General features: G+C 38.3%; 1 protein-coding gene across 2 annotated transcripts in view; it reads left to right on the top strand.

Moving 5' to 3' along the window:
• The window catches only part of KLHDC1 (kelch domain containing 1), a 49,183-nt gene extending 30,721 nt beyond the window's left edge, over positions 1 to 18,462 (top strand). For both annotated transcript variants that reach the window (XM_036076151.2, XM_036076157.2), the window contains exons 9-13: positions 1,114 to 1,226; positions 2,817 to 2,889; positions 7,705 to 7,789; positions 9,440 to 9,492; positions 16,896 to 18,462. In XM_036076151.2, coding sequence (XP_035932044.1) covers positions 1,114 to 1,226; positions 2,817 to 2,889; positions 7,705 to 7,789; positions 9,440 to 9,492; positions 16,896 to 17,082 — 511 coding nt within the window. In that variant the 3' untranslated portion in view covers positions 17,083 to 18,462. The remainder of the gene's footprint in view (positions 1 to 1,113; positions 1,227 to 2,816; positions 2,890 to 7,704; positions 7,790 to 9,439; positions 9,493 to 16,895) is intronic.

The raw sequence follows: 18,462 nt of genomic DNA on the forward strand, positions 1-18,462 counted from the left end.
GGGGTGTCTTTGTTTTTTGTTTTGTTTCGTTTTTTAGATTTTATTTATTTAAGAGAGAGAGTGAGGAGAGAGAGAGAGAAAGAGCACAAGCCAGGGTTGGGGGGGAGAGGCAGAGGGAGAAGCAGGCCTCCTGCTGAGCAGGGAGCCCGATGCCGGACTCAATCCCAGGACCCTGGAATCATGACCTGAGCCGAACACAGACACTTATCTGACTGTGCCACCCAGGCCTACTTTTATTTTATTTTTATTTTTATTTTTATTTTTATTTATTTATTTATTTATTTATTTATTTATTTATTTATTTTAAAGGTTTTATTCATTTATTTGAGAGAGAGAGAGACCGGGAGCATGAGAGGGCGGCGGAACAGAGGGAGAAGGAGAAGCAGACTCCCCATTGAGCAGGGAGCCTGACATGGGGCTCGATCCCAGGACCCTGGGATCATGCCCGAGCTGAAGGCAGCCCCTTACCTGACTTAGCCACCCAGGCACCCCTGCATACTTTTATTTTGAAGCTAGAGTAGCTAGCATTTTCAGGTAAAGAAGCTTTGGGAAGTTGTACAGCAAGTAAACCAAAGTAAAACAACAACACCCAAACCCCATAATATCCTTGAAGAAATCAGCTGAAAATATAAAATTAAACATGGGCCAACAATAAAAAGTTACAGACATGAAAATAATTATGTTGAAAAATTGAAGAAGTTATATGGATTAAACAAGAATGATATGAAGTATGCACTGGGAATTAACTGGGAATTGACTTCATAATTTTCAGTCTGTGTTCTGTGACCAGGTGGAATGAGCTAAATGGAAAGATTTTTTTTTTTTTTAAGATTTTTTATTTACTTATTTGACAGAGAGAGACACAGCAAGAGAGGGAACACAAGCAGGGGGAGTGGGAGAGGGAGAAGCAGGCTTCCCGCCAACCAGGGAGCCCAATGTGGGGCTCAATCCCAGGACCCTGAGATCATGACCTGAGCTGAAGGCAGACGCTTGACTGAGCTACCCAGGTGCCCCATGAAGGCAGTTTTTTACTTTAATCTGAGAGGATCGGAAACCTTTTATTTTGACTAACATAGTAACTAGATTTTTATATTTTTTTTTCCCTTGCCACAGGATTCCTGTTAATGGAGAAAACCCCAAACATCGGTCATGGCATACTTTAACACCAATAGCTGATGATAAACTTTTTCTATTTGGTGGACTAAGTGCAGACAATATTCCATTAAGTAAGTCAATTAAAGTTTAGCCTACAATTATTATCTCATTTTTTTTCTTAATTGTATTTGATATGTAAGGTGTCTTTCTTTCTTTCTTTTTTAATTTTCTGGTTTACCTTTATCCCCAGCTGTATGCTTGTATTAAGAATTAGAAGACCCCTTTGCTTTAGTACCTTTGGCTCTCCATGTTCTTCTGTTTCCTAGGTATATAGAAAAGAAAGGGTGATGGTTGAACCTAGATGAATTAAAGCCCCTTTCAACTATAATATTCTGTGATTCTGTGCCTTCCTCATTTTTGATCCAGATACTTACACTGTAGGCTGGAATGGGGATTAGAAGAACAGTCTTCCCCAGAAGGCTCTGGAAATATAAGGTGGGAAGGCCAGTTGCTTCTCTTTTTGTTCCAGAACTCTAAAGGAAAGTGCTTAGCCAGAATCTTTAAACTCCTGTTACTGCTGATTCCAATGGCTATGGTTTTGTAATAGGGTTGTTGTTTTTTTTTCTTTTTCCCAGCAGTAAAATTGTGACATCAGGATAGACAAATGACTAAGAGTATCCACTTCTTAGTTTGATAGGTTAGATGTCTTGTGTTTTCTTAACTCAGAAGTTTTCCATGACTAGAGGGGTTTTCATAAGAAACCTCATTTATGCAATTCCATATAGGATCTGGAAACAACTTTTTATTTTTCAACAACAATTTATTGAGCATCAACTATGCATCAGGCAGCAAACAAACTCCAAAAGTTGGTTAGAAAAACAGGAGTTTCTAGTAGGGGATGTTAGTTATTGCAGATGATTATGCTTCTCCAATTTGAAGGTTTTTAATTAAAAGAGATTTGGAATCTAATAAAAAACTGACATCTATTTGTTTTAGTAGGGGTTGTTTAATATCATGTCTTTTTGAGCTGTAATGTTTTGAATTCCTATTTGGTGTTTTTGGTCATTGACGTGGGGAATTCCATGTCCTAACTCTTAGTTCAGTCGGTGTCCTCCTGGGCTTAACTTCTGGGTATTATATGATATCAAGAATTATTTTGGGGCTCCTGGGTGGCTCAGTTGGTTAAGCGTCTGCCTTCGGCTCAGGTCATGATCCCAGGGTCCTGGGATCAAGCCCCACATTGGGCTCCCTGCTCAGTGGAGAGCCTCCTTCTCTCTCTGCCCCTCACCCCACTCGTTCTCTCTCCCAAATAAATAAATAAAATCTTTAAAAAAAAAAAAAGAATTATTTTAATTTTGTTGACTATGATAATGGCATTGTGGTTCTGTAAACAATGTATTTTTTAAAGCAATGTTTACTGAAGTATATATGGGGAAAATGACAGGAGATCTAGGATTTGCTTTAGAGTAATTGAGCCACAGGAATAACAAAAAAGAGCTAAATGGAGCACCTGTGACAAAATCTTGATAGTTGTTGAATCTGGGGTATGTAAAGGTTCATTGTCATGGTCACTCTACTTTTGTATATCTCTGAAAATTTTTGTGAGAAAGTATGCATACACACAAAAGATAGTTGCATAAATGTAGCAGATAAATTTGGGGAAAAAAATTAAATTTTATCCCAAAGACCTAATCTTAATTTCTGAACTGTCATAATTGCAGGTGATGGTTGGATTTATAATGTCATAACAAATGGTTGGAAACAACTTACACACTTACCTAAAACAAGACCCAGGTAAGTCTAGAAGTTAATGAATAGTAAAATAGTTAAGAATTTCTGGAGTATTAAAATATAGCACTGATTTTGTAGTGTTTGCCATTAAAATTGTAAATCATCAAGAAAGATATCTTTCAAATAAGCTTGATGTTAACTAAGTAATTTAATTATCATTTTAATTATGTCTGATTGTTAGAAGTGGCCTATTCTGTTTTCATCCATATTTGCATATTTGAAAATGTTACTCTTTTAGGTAAATTATAGGTAAATTAGGTAAATGTATAATCTTGCCTGATAATATGAAAAGGCTAAGAAATTGGAAGTATCATATAATGTTAATATTTTTGATAAGTAGACAGAATGGGGATGGCTTTAGTAGTTACTTGTTTTTGGAAGAGGTTTTTTGCAATTTAATAAGAAAATTACTTTCATGTTGATCAAATAGATGGCAGATTATTATTTTAATTAACTGATGTGTTCATTAATATGAATTTTTTGAAAAAGAAATATGTTAACTATTTGTCATATATTATAGAGTAAAAGTTGTAGAAACAATATATTATTAGACTACAATTGATCCTTGAACAACACGAGTTTGAATTGCATGGATCCACTTATTACATGGATTTTTTTTAATAAACACAGTACTGTAAATGTATTTTCCATATGAGTTTCTTAATAACATTTTCTTTTTTAAAATGTGAGTGTAGTTGACACACAATGTTACATGAGTTTCAGGTGTACAACATGGTGATTCAACACCTCTATACGTTAACCTATGCTCGCCATAATCGCAGGCACCATCTGTCCCCAGATGCTACTACAGTGTCATTGACTGTATTCCGTATGCTGTACCTTTTATTCCCATGACTTATTCATCCATAACTGGAAGCCTGTATCTCCCAATCCCCTTCCCCCGTTTTGCCCATCCTCCCCACTCCCTTTTCCTCTGTCAATCATCAGTTTGTTCTCTGTATTCGTAGGTCTGATTTTGCTTTTTATTTATTTATTTGTTTTGTTTTGTTTATAACGTTTTCTTTTCTCTAGCTTACTTTATTGTAAGAATACAGTACATAATACATATAACATACAAAATATGTATTAATTGACTTTATGCTATTGATAAGGCTTCTGGTCAACAGTAGGCTATTAGTACTTAAGTTTTGAGGAGCCAAAAATCATATGTCGATTTTCAATGCTGGGGGGTATCAGCACCCCAACCCCTGCGTTGTTCAAGGGTCAATTGTACAAAGAAAACCACATTAGTATTGTAATTCTTTTTTTTCTAACTTGAGAGAGTAGTATAATAAAAATATATTCATGGGAAATTCAGAGTCAACACATTATAATCAGAGTTAGTAATAGAGTTTACTCTTCTGCATGCCATGTATTTCAGAATTTTTTTTTGCTATAGATTATGTATACAAGTGTGAAGTCAACTTACTGGTATGCATTTCAGAAGTTTAATAAGTGGCAATTAAGTAACTTACCTGAGAAAAAGGCCTGAAAAAAATGTGTATATATTTCAGTGTCTATATCTATATTAATATGTATAAAACATTTAGAGTTTATCATAATTACATATGTGACTCTTATATTTTCATGTGTAAAAATTCATTGGAATGTATTATTTTAGCAATTTGGATCTTTTGAAATGCATTTTTTAATTTAAAGAGTTTTATATTAAGATATGGGAGCCCAGCATTCTAGTCCTTGCTCAGCTACTACTTAGCTTTTTGGCTTTGGGAAAGTCAGTTAAAGAAACTGAGCATTAATTTCTTCATCCCATGAAATGAGGGACTTGGACTGGAGAAGCTCTTAGTTCTCTTCCAGTTATTTAATTGTACGAATGCATTAATTTTGGACCAAAGTGGTAGTAAGAATATGTTTAATTTTTAAATTGCTCCTATTTTATAATTCAATCCTTAATAAGTAATTAGAGCAATACAACTATTATTAATAATAATATCAGTTAGAACTGAGCTATGTAAAGAGATTTCTTTGAATTCAGCTGATGTGTCATGTAAATAATATGCTTTATTAGAATGTTTAGGTGATAAGTTTAGAGCAGCTGTGAGAGGACATAAACTATCAGTCTATAGACAAAACATCAGGTTGCAAGCTAGATGTCACCAAAATCAAGGCAGGAAAGGCTTTCCAGTGTTCTTCGATGATGAAGTCCAGGCCAGAGTTTCCCTAAGGCAGATAAGACAGAGGCAGATCTATCTTCAGGTATGAGGTGAGGAGGAGAACAGGTGGGATACAGTTTAGTGTAAGGAGAACATATATATATATGTGTGTATGTATACTAATTTTTTATGAGTGAGAATTTAACATCTAAATACATTTTGTGCAAACTGTTTCAAGTTATAATTTGAAATGTAAATGGCCCAATTCTCCTCTTGTAATCCTACAGCAGGGTTTCTCGACCTCGGCACTATTGACATTTTGGACCAAATTATCCTTTGTCATTAGGGGTGTCCTGTGCACTGGAAGATGTTTAGCAGCATCTTTGGCCTTCACCCACTAGAGGCCGGCAGTACTGCCCCTCCCCCCCACACACACACCTGGAGTTGTGACAATCAAAAATATTTCAGATATTGTCAAATGTCCTTTGGGGGCAAAAATCAGCCTTGGTTGAAAACCACTATTCTGTAGGGTGGTGCTCTCTCTTCCAGGTCTCACCTTAGTTAGAGCAAGGCTTGGTTGAAAGGCCATCTACCTAGCCACATCTCATTGCCTGTATAAGTGGCTGTCAGCAAGGACCCTTTTTTTAATGGGTCTATAAAAGAAGTCCAACAAAGTGTTGACTTACAGAGCCTCAGGTACTTCCTGACGGATCCCATGACTGTTGTCGAGGTTACACATGGCCTTCTCTCCCGGAAATTAAACGTTCCTTATATTCCATTTCCTTTATCCAATTCCCCAAAGCCCACACCATAATCTGGGTGTTGATGAAGACTTATATCAATTTATGTTCTAACATGTAAGTTGGAGAATTGGGCAGAGTAGTTCCTAAACAAAATCTCTTATGACTCAGTTCTATCCTGGGTCCCGAGTGCAACTGTCATTGAATGTGTGAGTGATCGTTTGAGGAAAGTACTTGATGTAACCAATTGTGCATAATCCTACTGTTTGCAGTTGTGGGAGTTAAGTGAAAAGGATAAATGTACTAAAAACAAGTTATGTGGTAATAAAAGAAGTGATAATGTGTAATTGGGGTGTCTGTTGCTTCAGCAATTTGGTCTATTAAGGGAAGTCATCAAAATTCTCTCAGAGTGAAAGCAATGACTTTGTAAAATTCTTGATTTATCTTCTAAAATTGAGAACTTTACATGTATGTTTTTGTCCTGAGAGAGCTCCCAGAAATATTGAATTTTATCAAACATAAGATTATGCTTTGTAAATAAGGTGAAATTGGAGATGACTGTGAGCTATCAGACCATTTCCAAAAGAACATTAGATGCTCTACTCTTATGAAATAATTTATTTAATAATTGAATAAATTATGGTGGTTTTTTGTATTTGCTTTTGTTAATTAGAGTTTTTGAGCACCCACTGGATGCAGAACACCACATTTAGGCATTTTTAAGGAGAAGCATAAAATTAGATTTCCCACGTTGCAGTGGTGTGCTGGGAAAGGGTTAACAGCTGCTTTCCAGGAAAAACAAAACGAAAAGCCAAATTTGTAGCATTTGCTGGTTTTCACCATGGCCAGTTTCAAGCTCCCTCCGTGATGGCACTGAACATGGATTTGGATAGAGACAGGCAGAACTGCTTTCCCTGAGCTGGAAGCCACTTCCAGCTCACCACTGGCAAGTTGTGATCTAAGGACCTCACGTTTGGACCTTTAGAAGATCCACATAGCAAATAATTAAAGTAGTATATAGAGCAGTTTATCTTCAAATGTAAGTGGGAAGATTATAAAATGAGCACATAAGTGTTCAAAGGTGCTAACCAGGGAGGGCAACAGAGCCAGGTTGTTTGGGTATTTGGATACTTCCTGGGGATTTTGAACCTGTGTTTAAAGTCCTGAAAGAATGATTTATCATCTTAAGCATAAGAAACAGGGTGAACAAAAGCCTACAGATAGATAAGCTTTTCTCTTAGGGGACGCAAATAAATGAACTTGGCCAGAGTAGAGGGTTCATTGCGGGGGGGAGGGGCAAGAATTAAGAATTATGGGGAAAAGAAATAATTGTTGATCATGCATATGAGGCTAAGCAAGATGGCACAGTTGCTTCCTGACCAGGACATGTCCATGGTTAAAAACATTTGAAAAATGTTATCAGCTTAAATGTAGCTGAGAGAGACTAGAGACAGAAAAACGAGGAACAAGTGGGATATTCTGTGCCCAGGGTGATAAGTAGTGTGACAGTGTAAATGTGAAGGGATGGCCGAGTTGGGTTTGTCAGATGATGGGGAACAGAGAACAGGAAAGAAAAGTCAAAAATGTTGAAAACAGTAACATGGCAGGTAGTAATAAGAAAATTGGGGAAAAGGTCCAATTCAGCAATAGGATGATTAGTTCCTTTTTAATTAATTTTATTTCAGTGATAATATCTATGAGTCTAGAAAAAGGTTGGGGGATATAGTAGAAAAGAGTTATTAGAGGTCATCTCCTTCATTGACGTGATTTAATGAGAAGCTAATGTTTTAGTGATTCTAGAGGAATCTTCAGAATCTTTTTTAGGATATGCCAAAGGTTCAAGTTCAATCATGCCCATTTTGAAATAGATTAAATGTGAAGTGTGCAGTTTAAAATTGACTTATATGTCACATACAGTTTCTTTTTTCATAGTATTTTACTCTGCTTATAATTTTCAATTATAGGTTATGGCATACAGCCTGTTTGGGGAAAGAAAATGAAATAATGGTATTTGGTGGGAGCAAAGATGATTTACTTTCCTTGGATACAGTAAGAAAATTTCATATCTAAATATTTCCTCTGAGTAGTTTTGTTATTCAAACTAAAATTGTTGATAGTCCCACATTGCAAAATATGGAAGAATATGAAATGTTACTCTGTAGTGTGATTAATCTTCAGAATGAGTGGCTTTTGTGAAGTATTTCAGGGTATTTTGAGTTTACAAATCAAAATAGGTCTATTAACCTCATTAGTCAAATTATTAAGAAAAGCTTTTAAAGGATGACTCTTCCTTTTCTCTTTGAGTCTCACCATAGTATGGGTGTTTATAATTGTATTAAATTAAAATATTAGCAAGTTATAATTGATATTTTATAAGAATATATATAATGTATATGTAAACTACTAAATATAGTAATAAATACTCATGAAATTTGCTCCCTCACTTAATAACTAGAACACCAATGCTAGCTTCTCCCATCAAGAGGAAAGTAGCTTGAAATTTTAAAGTGTAGTTTCTTTTTACTTTATGTGTCTTTTGCCACTGCTTTACCCATTTTATATTTAAGATTAAAGCATTCCAGTTTTAAAATTTGATAAAACTAAGGTCAAAGAAATAAATGAGTAGCATTTGGAGAGTATTGTTCTTTCACTCCTTGCACCTTGGGGAATTCAGAGCAAGGTGGCCATGCTCCTACTGTGTTGTGATGGGACAGAAGCTCAGGATTGGTTGCTCTGGTTTGTGGAGGACGTTTGGGAACAGCGGAACTCTGAGCTGGCAGGGACAGGAGGCACCAGCCAGAATCCAGCCACATTGGGACCAGTTCTCTCCCTGACATCTTTTCAGACATAGTTATCTCCAGAGTTGTGCCTGCCAAGCAGTGAAACCTGAAATGAGCTGGCTTCCCTCCAGGGGATTTGGTTTACTTTATAGTTTGGAAGCCTCCAATTTAAACGTTACGTACATTGAAAATTTTAGAACTTTCTTTGGCTGAGAATTCAGTGCTTCAACAAAAGATTAAAACCACGACTTTGCATTTAATTAAAAAGCAAATTTTGTGGTTTCTCTTCTTTTTCTTGGCACTAGAAGTTGGTAGGATAGAGTTTATCATTAAAATAGGAATCCTGATTAAAATCATGATCATAAGGTATGAAATTTTAAAGATTTGAATCCTTATTTGAAAGGATTAGGGACATTTTTCTGCTAATTCTTCCACATTAACTTTTAGATGAGAGAATCATTATTCAAAAAGTCTTCTGGATCTGAGATTTCCAAATGAAGAATTCCCAGGGAATCCTGGGACCATTTGGAAAAGAGAGACAAGATAAAGAGATTTTAAAGTAAGAATCATTTGGAAGAGGAAAGTTCTGCTTAAAAACAAAAAAGCTTGAAAATCACTACTTTTCTCATTTTGAACTCACTGTTCTAAGAGAAAAACATGTACCTGAGTTTTAAATTTGCAATTGTATAGGTTGTGGTTAGGTAAAAACTTGGTCACTGAGAAATGGTAGTGATGTACCCAAAGTTTGTGTGGCTAGCAGTGTGTGTGTGTGTGTGTGTGTGTGTGAATAACTAGAGGGAGAGAGATTTATTTGCTGCTGTACATAACCTCTTTTACATTTACAAAATAAAAATATTAAATTATGAATGCATTTTTATTCTTTTAAACACCTTGATAATTCTTTTTTTATGTTGATTAGGGCCACTGTAATGATTTATTGATCTTTCAAACACAGCCTTATTCACTACTCAGGTAAGTAAATTCATTTTATATATATATATATGCTATATACATATATACATATATATATACATATATACAAAGGAAGATGAAAGAAATTATCATATCTTAATAGCATATACATATATTGCATATATATGTATATAGCTACATGCATATACATATACATATATATGCTATTATATATATATATAGCTATATACATATATATATGCTATGAAGCTATGATATGTATATGCTATTAAGATATGATAATTTCTTTCATCTTCCTTTTTGGGGAGTGTGATAATTTTTCAAGTAGTTTATGATTTGAATTTAAGAAAATGTTTACATCTTCCTAAAAGTATAATCATATTTGTAATAGTGAACCATACACAAATGTGATTTTTAAAAATTAAAATATACAGTACAATCATATTTTTATTTTGTGCATAAAATTGCATTTAGTTCATATGGGAACATTAAACATGTATTTCCTTGATTCTAAGCCTGAAATATTTCATATTTTAACTTTTCTGAAATCAGTGTGTGTCCAATAATAGACACACATATATATGTATTTAATTTAGTAGAATTTCTTTTTTTTTAACACCAAAGCTGTTATTAAATTGGTGGCATGACTTATAGTGTCTTAGCTCATACACTCTTGCTTTAAAAGGAGTATATACAAGGTTTAGTTGGAAGATTGTGGAAAAAAATCCCTGTTTCTGCCTGTGAGGGTCAGGAGGAAGGATCTGAGTGAAGTAGAAGTTGCCCAATGACCAAGTGTGGTTTTTTTTTATTTTTTTTAAGATTTTATTTATTAATTTGAGAGAGTGAGTGAGTGAGAGAGAAAAAGAGAGAGAGAGCACACGAGTAGGAGGAGGGAGAGGGAGAAGCAGACTCCCCACTGAGCAGGGAACCCGATGCAATGCGGGGACTTGATCCCAGGACCCCGAGATCATGACCTGAGCAGAAGGCAGACACTTAACTGACTGAGTCACCCAGGTGCCCCCCAAGTGTGGTTTTTTTATGCAGGGGGAATAACATGGGTGAAGGCATGTGAGAGAGAAGCTGACATGCTAGATGTCAAGGAGTGGTCTGTAACATCCAGACATTCTACAACTTGAACCATTTGAAAACCACTGGACCAGCTCACACTGGACCATCCTCATGTCTTAACTGCGCCTTCTGTTATTACAGTGGTTCCTTCTGTTACTTCATGTTAGAATCTCATAGGGAACTTCAAAAAGCATTGAGGCCTGCGTTCCACTCCCACATGTTATGACTTAATTGGTCTGGGGTGTGGCCTTAACTTAGGAATTTTTGAAAGACCCCAACATAATTCTAATGTGCAGGCAGAGTTTGGAAATTGCTGATGTCAAGATTAAACTGTCTTGTATCATTACCTAACTTTTGCTGTGAACATAACTCCTTTCCCTAAGTAGATTGCAAGTTCCTTATATGCAGGGATCAAAAAATATAGTATTTGAGTGCCTACCATGAGAAGGCACTATGCTATGAAGTGAAAAGTCATGCTCTTTCCCTTAAATTGCTAGTAATATAGAAGGCAGGCTTTCAACAACTATAAAAGAAAAATAAAATTGCTTTAAGAGAAGCATATACAAAGTTAATGAGACTACTGGCAAAAAAGACCCTCTACATGTGGTTAAGATGGTGAGGGTAGAGGAGTATTTGCAGAAGAAGAAGAGTTTGAGACAATTTGCTACAAACAAGCAGTGCAAGGGTGTTAGTATAAGATATACAAGTATGGTATGTTTTGGAAACTGAATTCTTGAGTGTTCCTAGACGTAAGCATGAGGTGGGGAGTTGGACAAGAAATCAGAAACCATATATCATCTAGAGCCTTTGTGTTTCATGCAGATGAGTTTACATTACCTTGTGGGAGATCAAGAAGCATTGAAAAATTTGGAGCAGAAGAATGAGATGATCATATTACAAATTAGAAAGCTCCTTTGAGAACAATGTGGATAAGAGACTGGAGGGATATGTGACTGTGTAAGGAAAGTAATAGAGTCTTGCAGTGATCAAGCACAAAGTGTGGGGCTGACCTTGAAAGTGGCCATGGAGCTGGAGAAGGGATGGAGGTAGAATGGGCTTGGTAGGAAAAGAAGAGGGAAGAATTAATAATAGAGAGTCTATGAAGAAGAAAGCGCGTTTGAAGTGGGATAGCGTAGAAAGATGAATTTGGTTTGGAGTCTTTTGAGCTTGAAGTACTTATGGTATCTTTAATGGAGCTATTCATTAACTAGTTAAATATATGGAGAGGTGTCTGGGCTAGACATAAAGAATCATTGGAGGATAGGGGCTCCTGGGGGGCTCAGTTGATTAAGCGTCCAACTCTTGATGTCAGCTTAGGTCTTGATGTCAGGGTCATGAGTTCAAGCCCCATGTTGGGGCATGGAGCCTACTTCTAAAAAAAATCATGGGGATGCCTGGGTGGCTCAGTCAGTTAAGCGTCTGCCTTCGGCTCAGGTCATGATCCCAGAGTCCTGGGATTGAACCCCACATTGGGCTCCCTGCTCAGTGGGGAGTCTGCTTCTCCCTCTGCCTGCTGCTCTGCCTGCTTGTGCACGTGCTCGCTCTCTCTCTCTCTCTGTCAAATAAGTAAATAAAATCTTAAAAAAAAAAAAGAATCATTGGAGTCTAAATGGGCATGTGTTAGCTCTGCCAAGAAGAGTTTTGAGAGTAAGGATGAAGTCAACAACTGAGCACTAAGAACTCATAACATCTGAGGAGTTGGAGGAAAAGTGGCACAGGAGAATGAACAGGGAAGTGAAAGGTGAACCAGGAGATAATGGGAATGCGAAATGGAGGGAGGAAAGAACTGAAGACGGAGAGATTACTTACTGTAAAGAGGTCACAGAATATCTGGATTGAAAAGTGCCGTGGTGTTTGGCAGTAATCACAAGGATCATTTCTCCAAGGTCCACAGGAAGGGTTGAGCAGCACAGGTCTGAACCACACAGGTTCACTTATATACAGGTTTTTTTCCAGTAAATCTGCACAGCACTGTAAATGTATTTTCTCTTCCCTAGGATTTTCTTTCTTTCTTTCTTTTAATATTTATTTATTTGAGAGAGAGAATGAGTGGTGGGAAGGGACAGAGGGAGAGAGGGAGAAGCAGACTCCCCGCTGAGCAGGGAGCAGATGCGGGGCTCCATCCCAGGACCCTGGGATCATGACCTGAGCCAAAGGCAGACGCTTAGCCGACTGAGGCACCCAGGTGCCCCTTCCCTAGGATTTTCTTAATAACATTTCTTTTTTCCAGTTTACTTTATTGTAAGAATACAGTATATAATATATAACATACAAAATGTGTATTAACTGTGTTATCCATAAGGTTTCCAGTCAACAGTAGGCTATTAGCGATTAAGTTTGGGGGGAGTCAAAGTTACGTGTGGATTTTCTACTGCGTGGGGCCTGGGTGCCCCTAACCCTCTCGCTGTTGAAAGGTGACTGTATTTGTTTATATGCTGAGAAGCGGCAGCCAGTTGTTGGAAACGCAAGAAAATGAAGGAAAAATTGTCAGAGCAGGGTCTTGAGAAGGTGGATTTTAGTCAACAGGTAATTGAATTAGTTGTTGAGAAGATTACTGTAAAATAATGAGGGAAGTAGGACTATGAAGGCAGAGGACTTCGTTGGCTGGAGGGTGGGGGACAGGGCGCTGAGAAAGTTTTCGTTGCGAGTGAGGTCGTCGGGGAAGAAAGAGAAGAGGTGAGGATATGAACTTACGGGGGGGGGGCGGAGAAGAAGGGTGAGGGAAAGACTGGGAACCGCGGCCGCAGCGGCTTCGAGAAGGTCCGGACTAGGGCCCGGCTGAGGCGGAGGAGGGAAGAGAACCCGCAGGGACGGCCCGGCTGCCGAAGCGCGCTCTGCTCCAGCGGCACGAAGCTGCCAGGTGGCCCGCGCGGGAAGGACACGGTGCCGAGTGTCTGTCCCTCCCCGCCCCGCCCCCCCACTTGACTTTAGCCGGGACGGGGTCGCCAAGGCACGGCGGGGAAGGGGAGTAAGGTTGCTGGCAAGAGAGTGAAGTGTGGACGGACCGGGCGGGGTAGGAAAGGAAGCTAAAGCCGGAGGGGCCGTGGTGTGCGGAGAACCGGGAGGAGCGCGGGGAGCAAGGGAGTGCGCGGATGAACCGCACCCAGGGCTGTGGGGCAGGTGCAGAGCGTGGAAGGGGAAGATTCCAGAGGCGGTCCCGAGTGAGCCTGTAAAGACTACAACGGGTTTTCCGCACGAAGTCGGCAGGGACGGGGGAGAAGGAGCGGTTAACAGTGGCGACCCCCGAGGCGAAGTGACGCAGCCCGGGGCCCGCGGGAGGAGCGAGAGCCGAGGCGGGGGCTCCGGGTCCGGGCTCGCGGAGACGCGGGCGGGCTGCAGGCCTCTCTAGAAGGCTGCACAGAGCGGCGTGCCGAGAGAGCAGTTAGAGCGGGGACGGGAAGCCCGCGGGGGCAGAGGTGTTTGCAGACACGACTGGGGTTCCGGAAAGCACGGAGTTTGGGTGGGCACATGAACAGCGATGGGGAAGATGCACCAGCAGAGAAATGAGGGAAACCGATAGGACCGAGAGGATGGGCTTGTGTTTGAGGTTGGGACGGAGGCGGACCCTCCGTCAGGCTCCTTGGTGGCACCCTTGGCCCCTAGTACCGTGCTTCCCTGAGTGCCTATACACCGTTCTCATGCTGAGCCTATTCCGATGCATCGAAACTTGAATATAAAAGGGACGCCTGGCTGGCTCAGTCGGTGGAGCATGCGACTCTTCAGGTCGGGGTTGTGAGTTTGAGCCCCACCTTGCGTGTAGAGATCACTTTAAAAAATCTTTTTTTAAAAAAAAAAGCCTTGAATATAAAACTAAACCTTGAATATGGCAGGAATTTAGTGGTATTACTGTGTGAAGCATATCGGCCACACCCCGCAGTCCACAGTGTAGCCAGAGCCATCTTTTTATTTTAAATTTTCAGTCAGAAGACATTAGCACTTCCGGTGTTGAGACACTGGGAAAAAACAAAAGATGAATAGGATGTGGTTCCTCATCTCAAAGAACTTACATGGTCTGATGTATTTGTGGGCTCATGCTCATCATACATTTGGTTGCATACATAGTTTTAAAAAGAAATACCTCAATTATTTATTCTGATAAAATAAGATGCATTTAACAAGAAAATTCATACAATATGAAAAATATATGGTAAAAAAATGAGCCGTCACCTATAATGATCATTGTTAAGAGTTTGATGTTTATCCTCCCACACTTTAAAATGAAAAATGTTGTGGATTTAACCATGCTAAGAGGTCATTGGACCCTTAGCGAGAGCAGTAGACATAGGGGTGTGTGTGTTTGTGTGTGTGTGTGTGTATAAAGGGTCAGATTATGCATCCTGTTTATAATCTGCTTTTGGAACTCATATTGTGGATATATTTCATGTAGATATATAATCATTCAGTGATTTATAGATCTATATTTATGTTTGTAATGACTATACAGTATTCTATTTCATGGAAGTATAGTTTACTTACTAGTCTATTAATATATATTTAGGATATCTACAATTTGGGGCCATTATAAAAAATTACACGTATAATATTCTTGTATATGCTTTTGGAAAGCTTGCATATCTTCTCGGGAGGAAATTCCTAGAAGGGATGTTGGTGGATCAGGGCATATGCACATTTTATACTGTGATGAGTCAGTGGCTCCCACTGCCCTTAGACAAACTGCAGATTCCTCACCATGTCCCCCCACCCCCCACATTCTGCCAGAGCTATACTTGAACCTCTCAATTGCAGTTTCTGTAATAAATCTTAATTTCTCATTTCTAGGGCTTTGCAGGAGTGGTTCCTCTATCATGGAATACTTTTATTTAATTTGTTGAACCCTCAAGGTCTCAGCTTGGACATCCCATCTGGAAGTTTCCCTTGCTTCAGTTGTCTTGGTTATTCTTCCTCTCTGAGTCCCCTAGAACCCTGTACCCGTCATGGAAATTTTCTGTTTTCCCAGTCACAGCACTATTTATCTTCACTAAATTGTAACCTCCTTGAAAGTTGAAATAGTGGGGGGCGCCTGGGTGGCTCAGTTGGTTAAGCATCTGCCTTCCGCTCAGATCATGATCCCAGGGTCCTGGGATCCAGCCTGCTCCCCCCCAGGGCTCCCTGCTCAGCAGGGAGCCTGCTTCTCCCTCTCTCTCTCTCTGCTCCTTCCCCCACCTCCCCGCCTCGTGCTCTCTCTCTCTCTTTCAAATAAATAAATCTATTTTTTAAAAGTTGAAATAGGATTTTCTCAAAATTGGGTTTCCTCCTCCTAAGTGTACACAAATAAATATTTGTTGAATCAGTGAATGAATAGTAATGACGGAGTCCACCTCCTCATCTGACTCTTCCCTTCCCCCCATCATGGATGTGGACTGGTTTTGGGAGCTCTTGTGTTACCAGAGCAGCAGAGTTAAGTTTACATCAGGCATAAGATTCATGTTGTTCACTTGTATTTCTCCTGTATCTGTGTAGAACATTTTCACTCTCCTTAGGGTTTTCACAGAGTAGAGAGAAAAGGCTTCATGAAAGTATAGAAGAAGATACAAATAGCTAGAGTGTAAGTCCTTATAAAGTGCCAACTGAGGTTAACTACAGCAGAATCAAATGAATCTATCCTTAAAACTTTTTGAAAAGATTTACTTACCTTTTTGATTTAAAGTTTATTTGTTGAAATAGATGCTTTCTTGATAGTTCTCGGTCAAGTTTCTTTGGGTTTTAAAATACAAAATCCTCTTCAACGTAGCTTAAGATAAAAAGGGAACTGTATTTGGAAGGACACACTCTCTAGGAGAATCAAAGGGGACAAAGTGAACACGGGGCCCCCAGAAGGGGAAGACCTCAGGTGGTCTCTCGTGGGCTCTTTCTATATTGCTGTTCCATTCATTCGTCTGCCCAGACCTGCTGTCTGGGTCGGTGTAAGTCAGGTGTACCAGTGCAGTGGGTTACGGCGCCGGCGTGGGGGGGACGGGTCCTGTGGCATGAACATGGATGTCAGCTACTTCATCTTGGGGTGATGGAAGAAAAAGATAGTTCTCAGAGAAGATTAAGTGGTTAGTGGACCGGAAGGATAAATGAAAAACGATCTGCTATAGACTAACCTGCTTTGAAATTAAGTCTGAATCTTTTCTGCTTAAATAACATGTGTGGTGCATGGTAGGTTGCAACTGCTGTTTCCATTGGATTCAGATATGGCCTCTATGCTATAAAAATGTGTAATTACTGTGGTGCTCTGGGAAGAACATGTATTCTATCGTGTTCCAAACACTACAGAGGAAATACATTATCATGTAAAAATTTTATAATGATTTTTATGAAGAATACTTATGTATAAATATTTTATAACTTCAGGTTCAAAAACTTATAATTCTGTTATGTTTTATTTACAGGTCATGCCTTGACTGTATTGGCAAAAATGCCATAATTTTAGAAAGTCAGATATCTTTATTACCTCCTAAACTTCTGCAGCAAGTACTCAAAAAAATAACATTTTGGGCTGCAGCTAATCACCGAGAAGAACAAAGAGCCCAAAAAGAAGAAACAGAAAATAAGTATCAGTGGATCACTAGCAATTAAATTGTTATATACTCTATATATTTAATATGTGTAAACATTTTAATCAGACTGTGTATTCCCCCTCCCCAAATTGGAGGCTTTATTTGGAAGATAAAATTTGAAACAAAAATGCTATGTTAAAGTGATTATATGTCATGGAATATATGGGAATAAGATGTTAACAGAAGATTATATTTATAATTGTAAACTAATTTCCTAGTAAGCTGCAGGAAGAAATATACTTTCTGAAAGTAAGTACAATTGTAAGATATTTTTAACTCACTGTATACTCTTTACTGGGAAGTTTATATGAATTTCAGGAGACTGAGAGATTAACCCAAGGACTGTAGAAATCCCCCAACATAATAATAGATAGATAAAAACACTATACATCAGCTTTCGGAAAGAATGGATTTTCTCAAGCCAGTTTGAAATTATCTACAGCTTCTCATTAAATAACCCAGTTATTTAAAAACTTCTCCTTGAATAACTGATCCAGCTGGGCGAAATGATAAAATGGGCAAACACTGGTATGTGTTTAGTATGGGCCTCCTGCCCTTCAGTGCTTACCTAGCAAAGTCTCTCGTTAAGCATCATCATAACTTTTCCTCACCTTTATTTGAGTAGCGGAATAAACGTCTTCAATTGTCTTTCCATTACCCCTAAGTTGTTAGTTTATCCAAATTCATAGATATAAAGACCATATTTTAAAGTGTCTAAAGTGGAGGTTTACTTAACCATACAGACTTTGAAATATTGAGAAGCAGTAGATGTATTAACTTTTCAGACACGTTAAAATATATTTTTGCCTTGGAAGAATGCTCCTAAAGTAGTTTTTGTAGGTAATGAAATGGGATGGTAACCTAGTATAGAAACCCTGCTCTTTGGCCCACACCACTCTACAGAGCTGATCCTCAAGACCCACGATATGGGAAATATGTTCTCTTCCCACTGATTGTCAGTATTAACTGCCCTACAGAAACGGCACACTGTATTTATCTTTATATTCCTTAAACTGGTACTTTTACCATAATTAAGAAATTACTCATATTATCATTTATACCCTTCCATTGAATTACTAATAACAATGAATTATTAAAAAGCTCAGTATATGAAATTATTCTCCATAATATCAGCATTCAAGCTATCTCTAAAATTTAAAATGTTAGAGAGAATATATTTCTATATTGAAATAGATATGTAATTTATAATAATTATAGTAGCTCATTAAATTTTACAGATATATTTTATATATATATACTGTATTTTAGATGTGTAAAGCTTCTATTTATGTATTGAAATACTTTGTGCTTACATTTTATTATACGAACTATATAGATTTACTATTTTCCTAGTTTTGTTAGTGTGAACCAGTCATTAGAGTTGATTGTGCAAACAATA

This window comes from Halichoerus grypus, chromosome 8 (assembly GCF_964656455.1).
Source record: "Halichoerus grypus chromosome 8, mHalGry1.hap1.1, whole genome shotgun sequence".
NCBI classification, from domain to species: Eukaryota; Metazoa; Chordata; class Mammalia; order Carnivora; family Phocidae; genus Halichoerus; species Halichoerus grypus.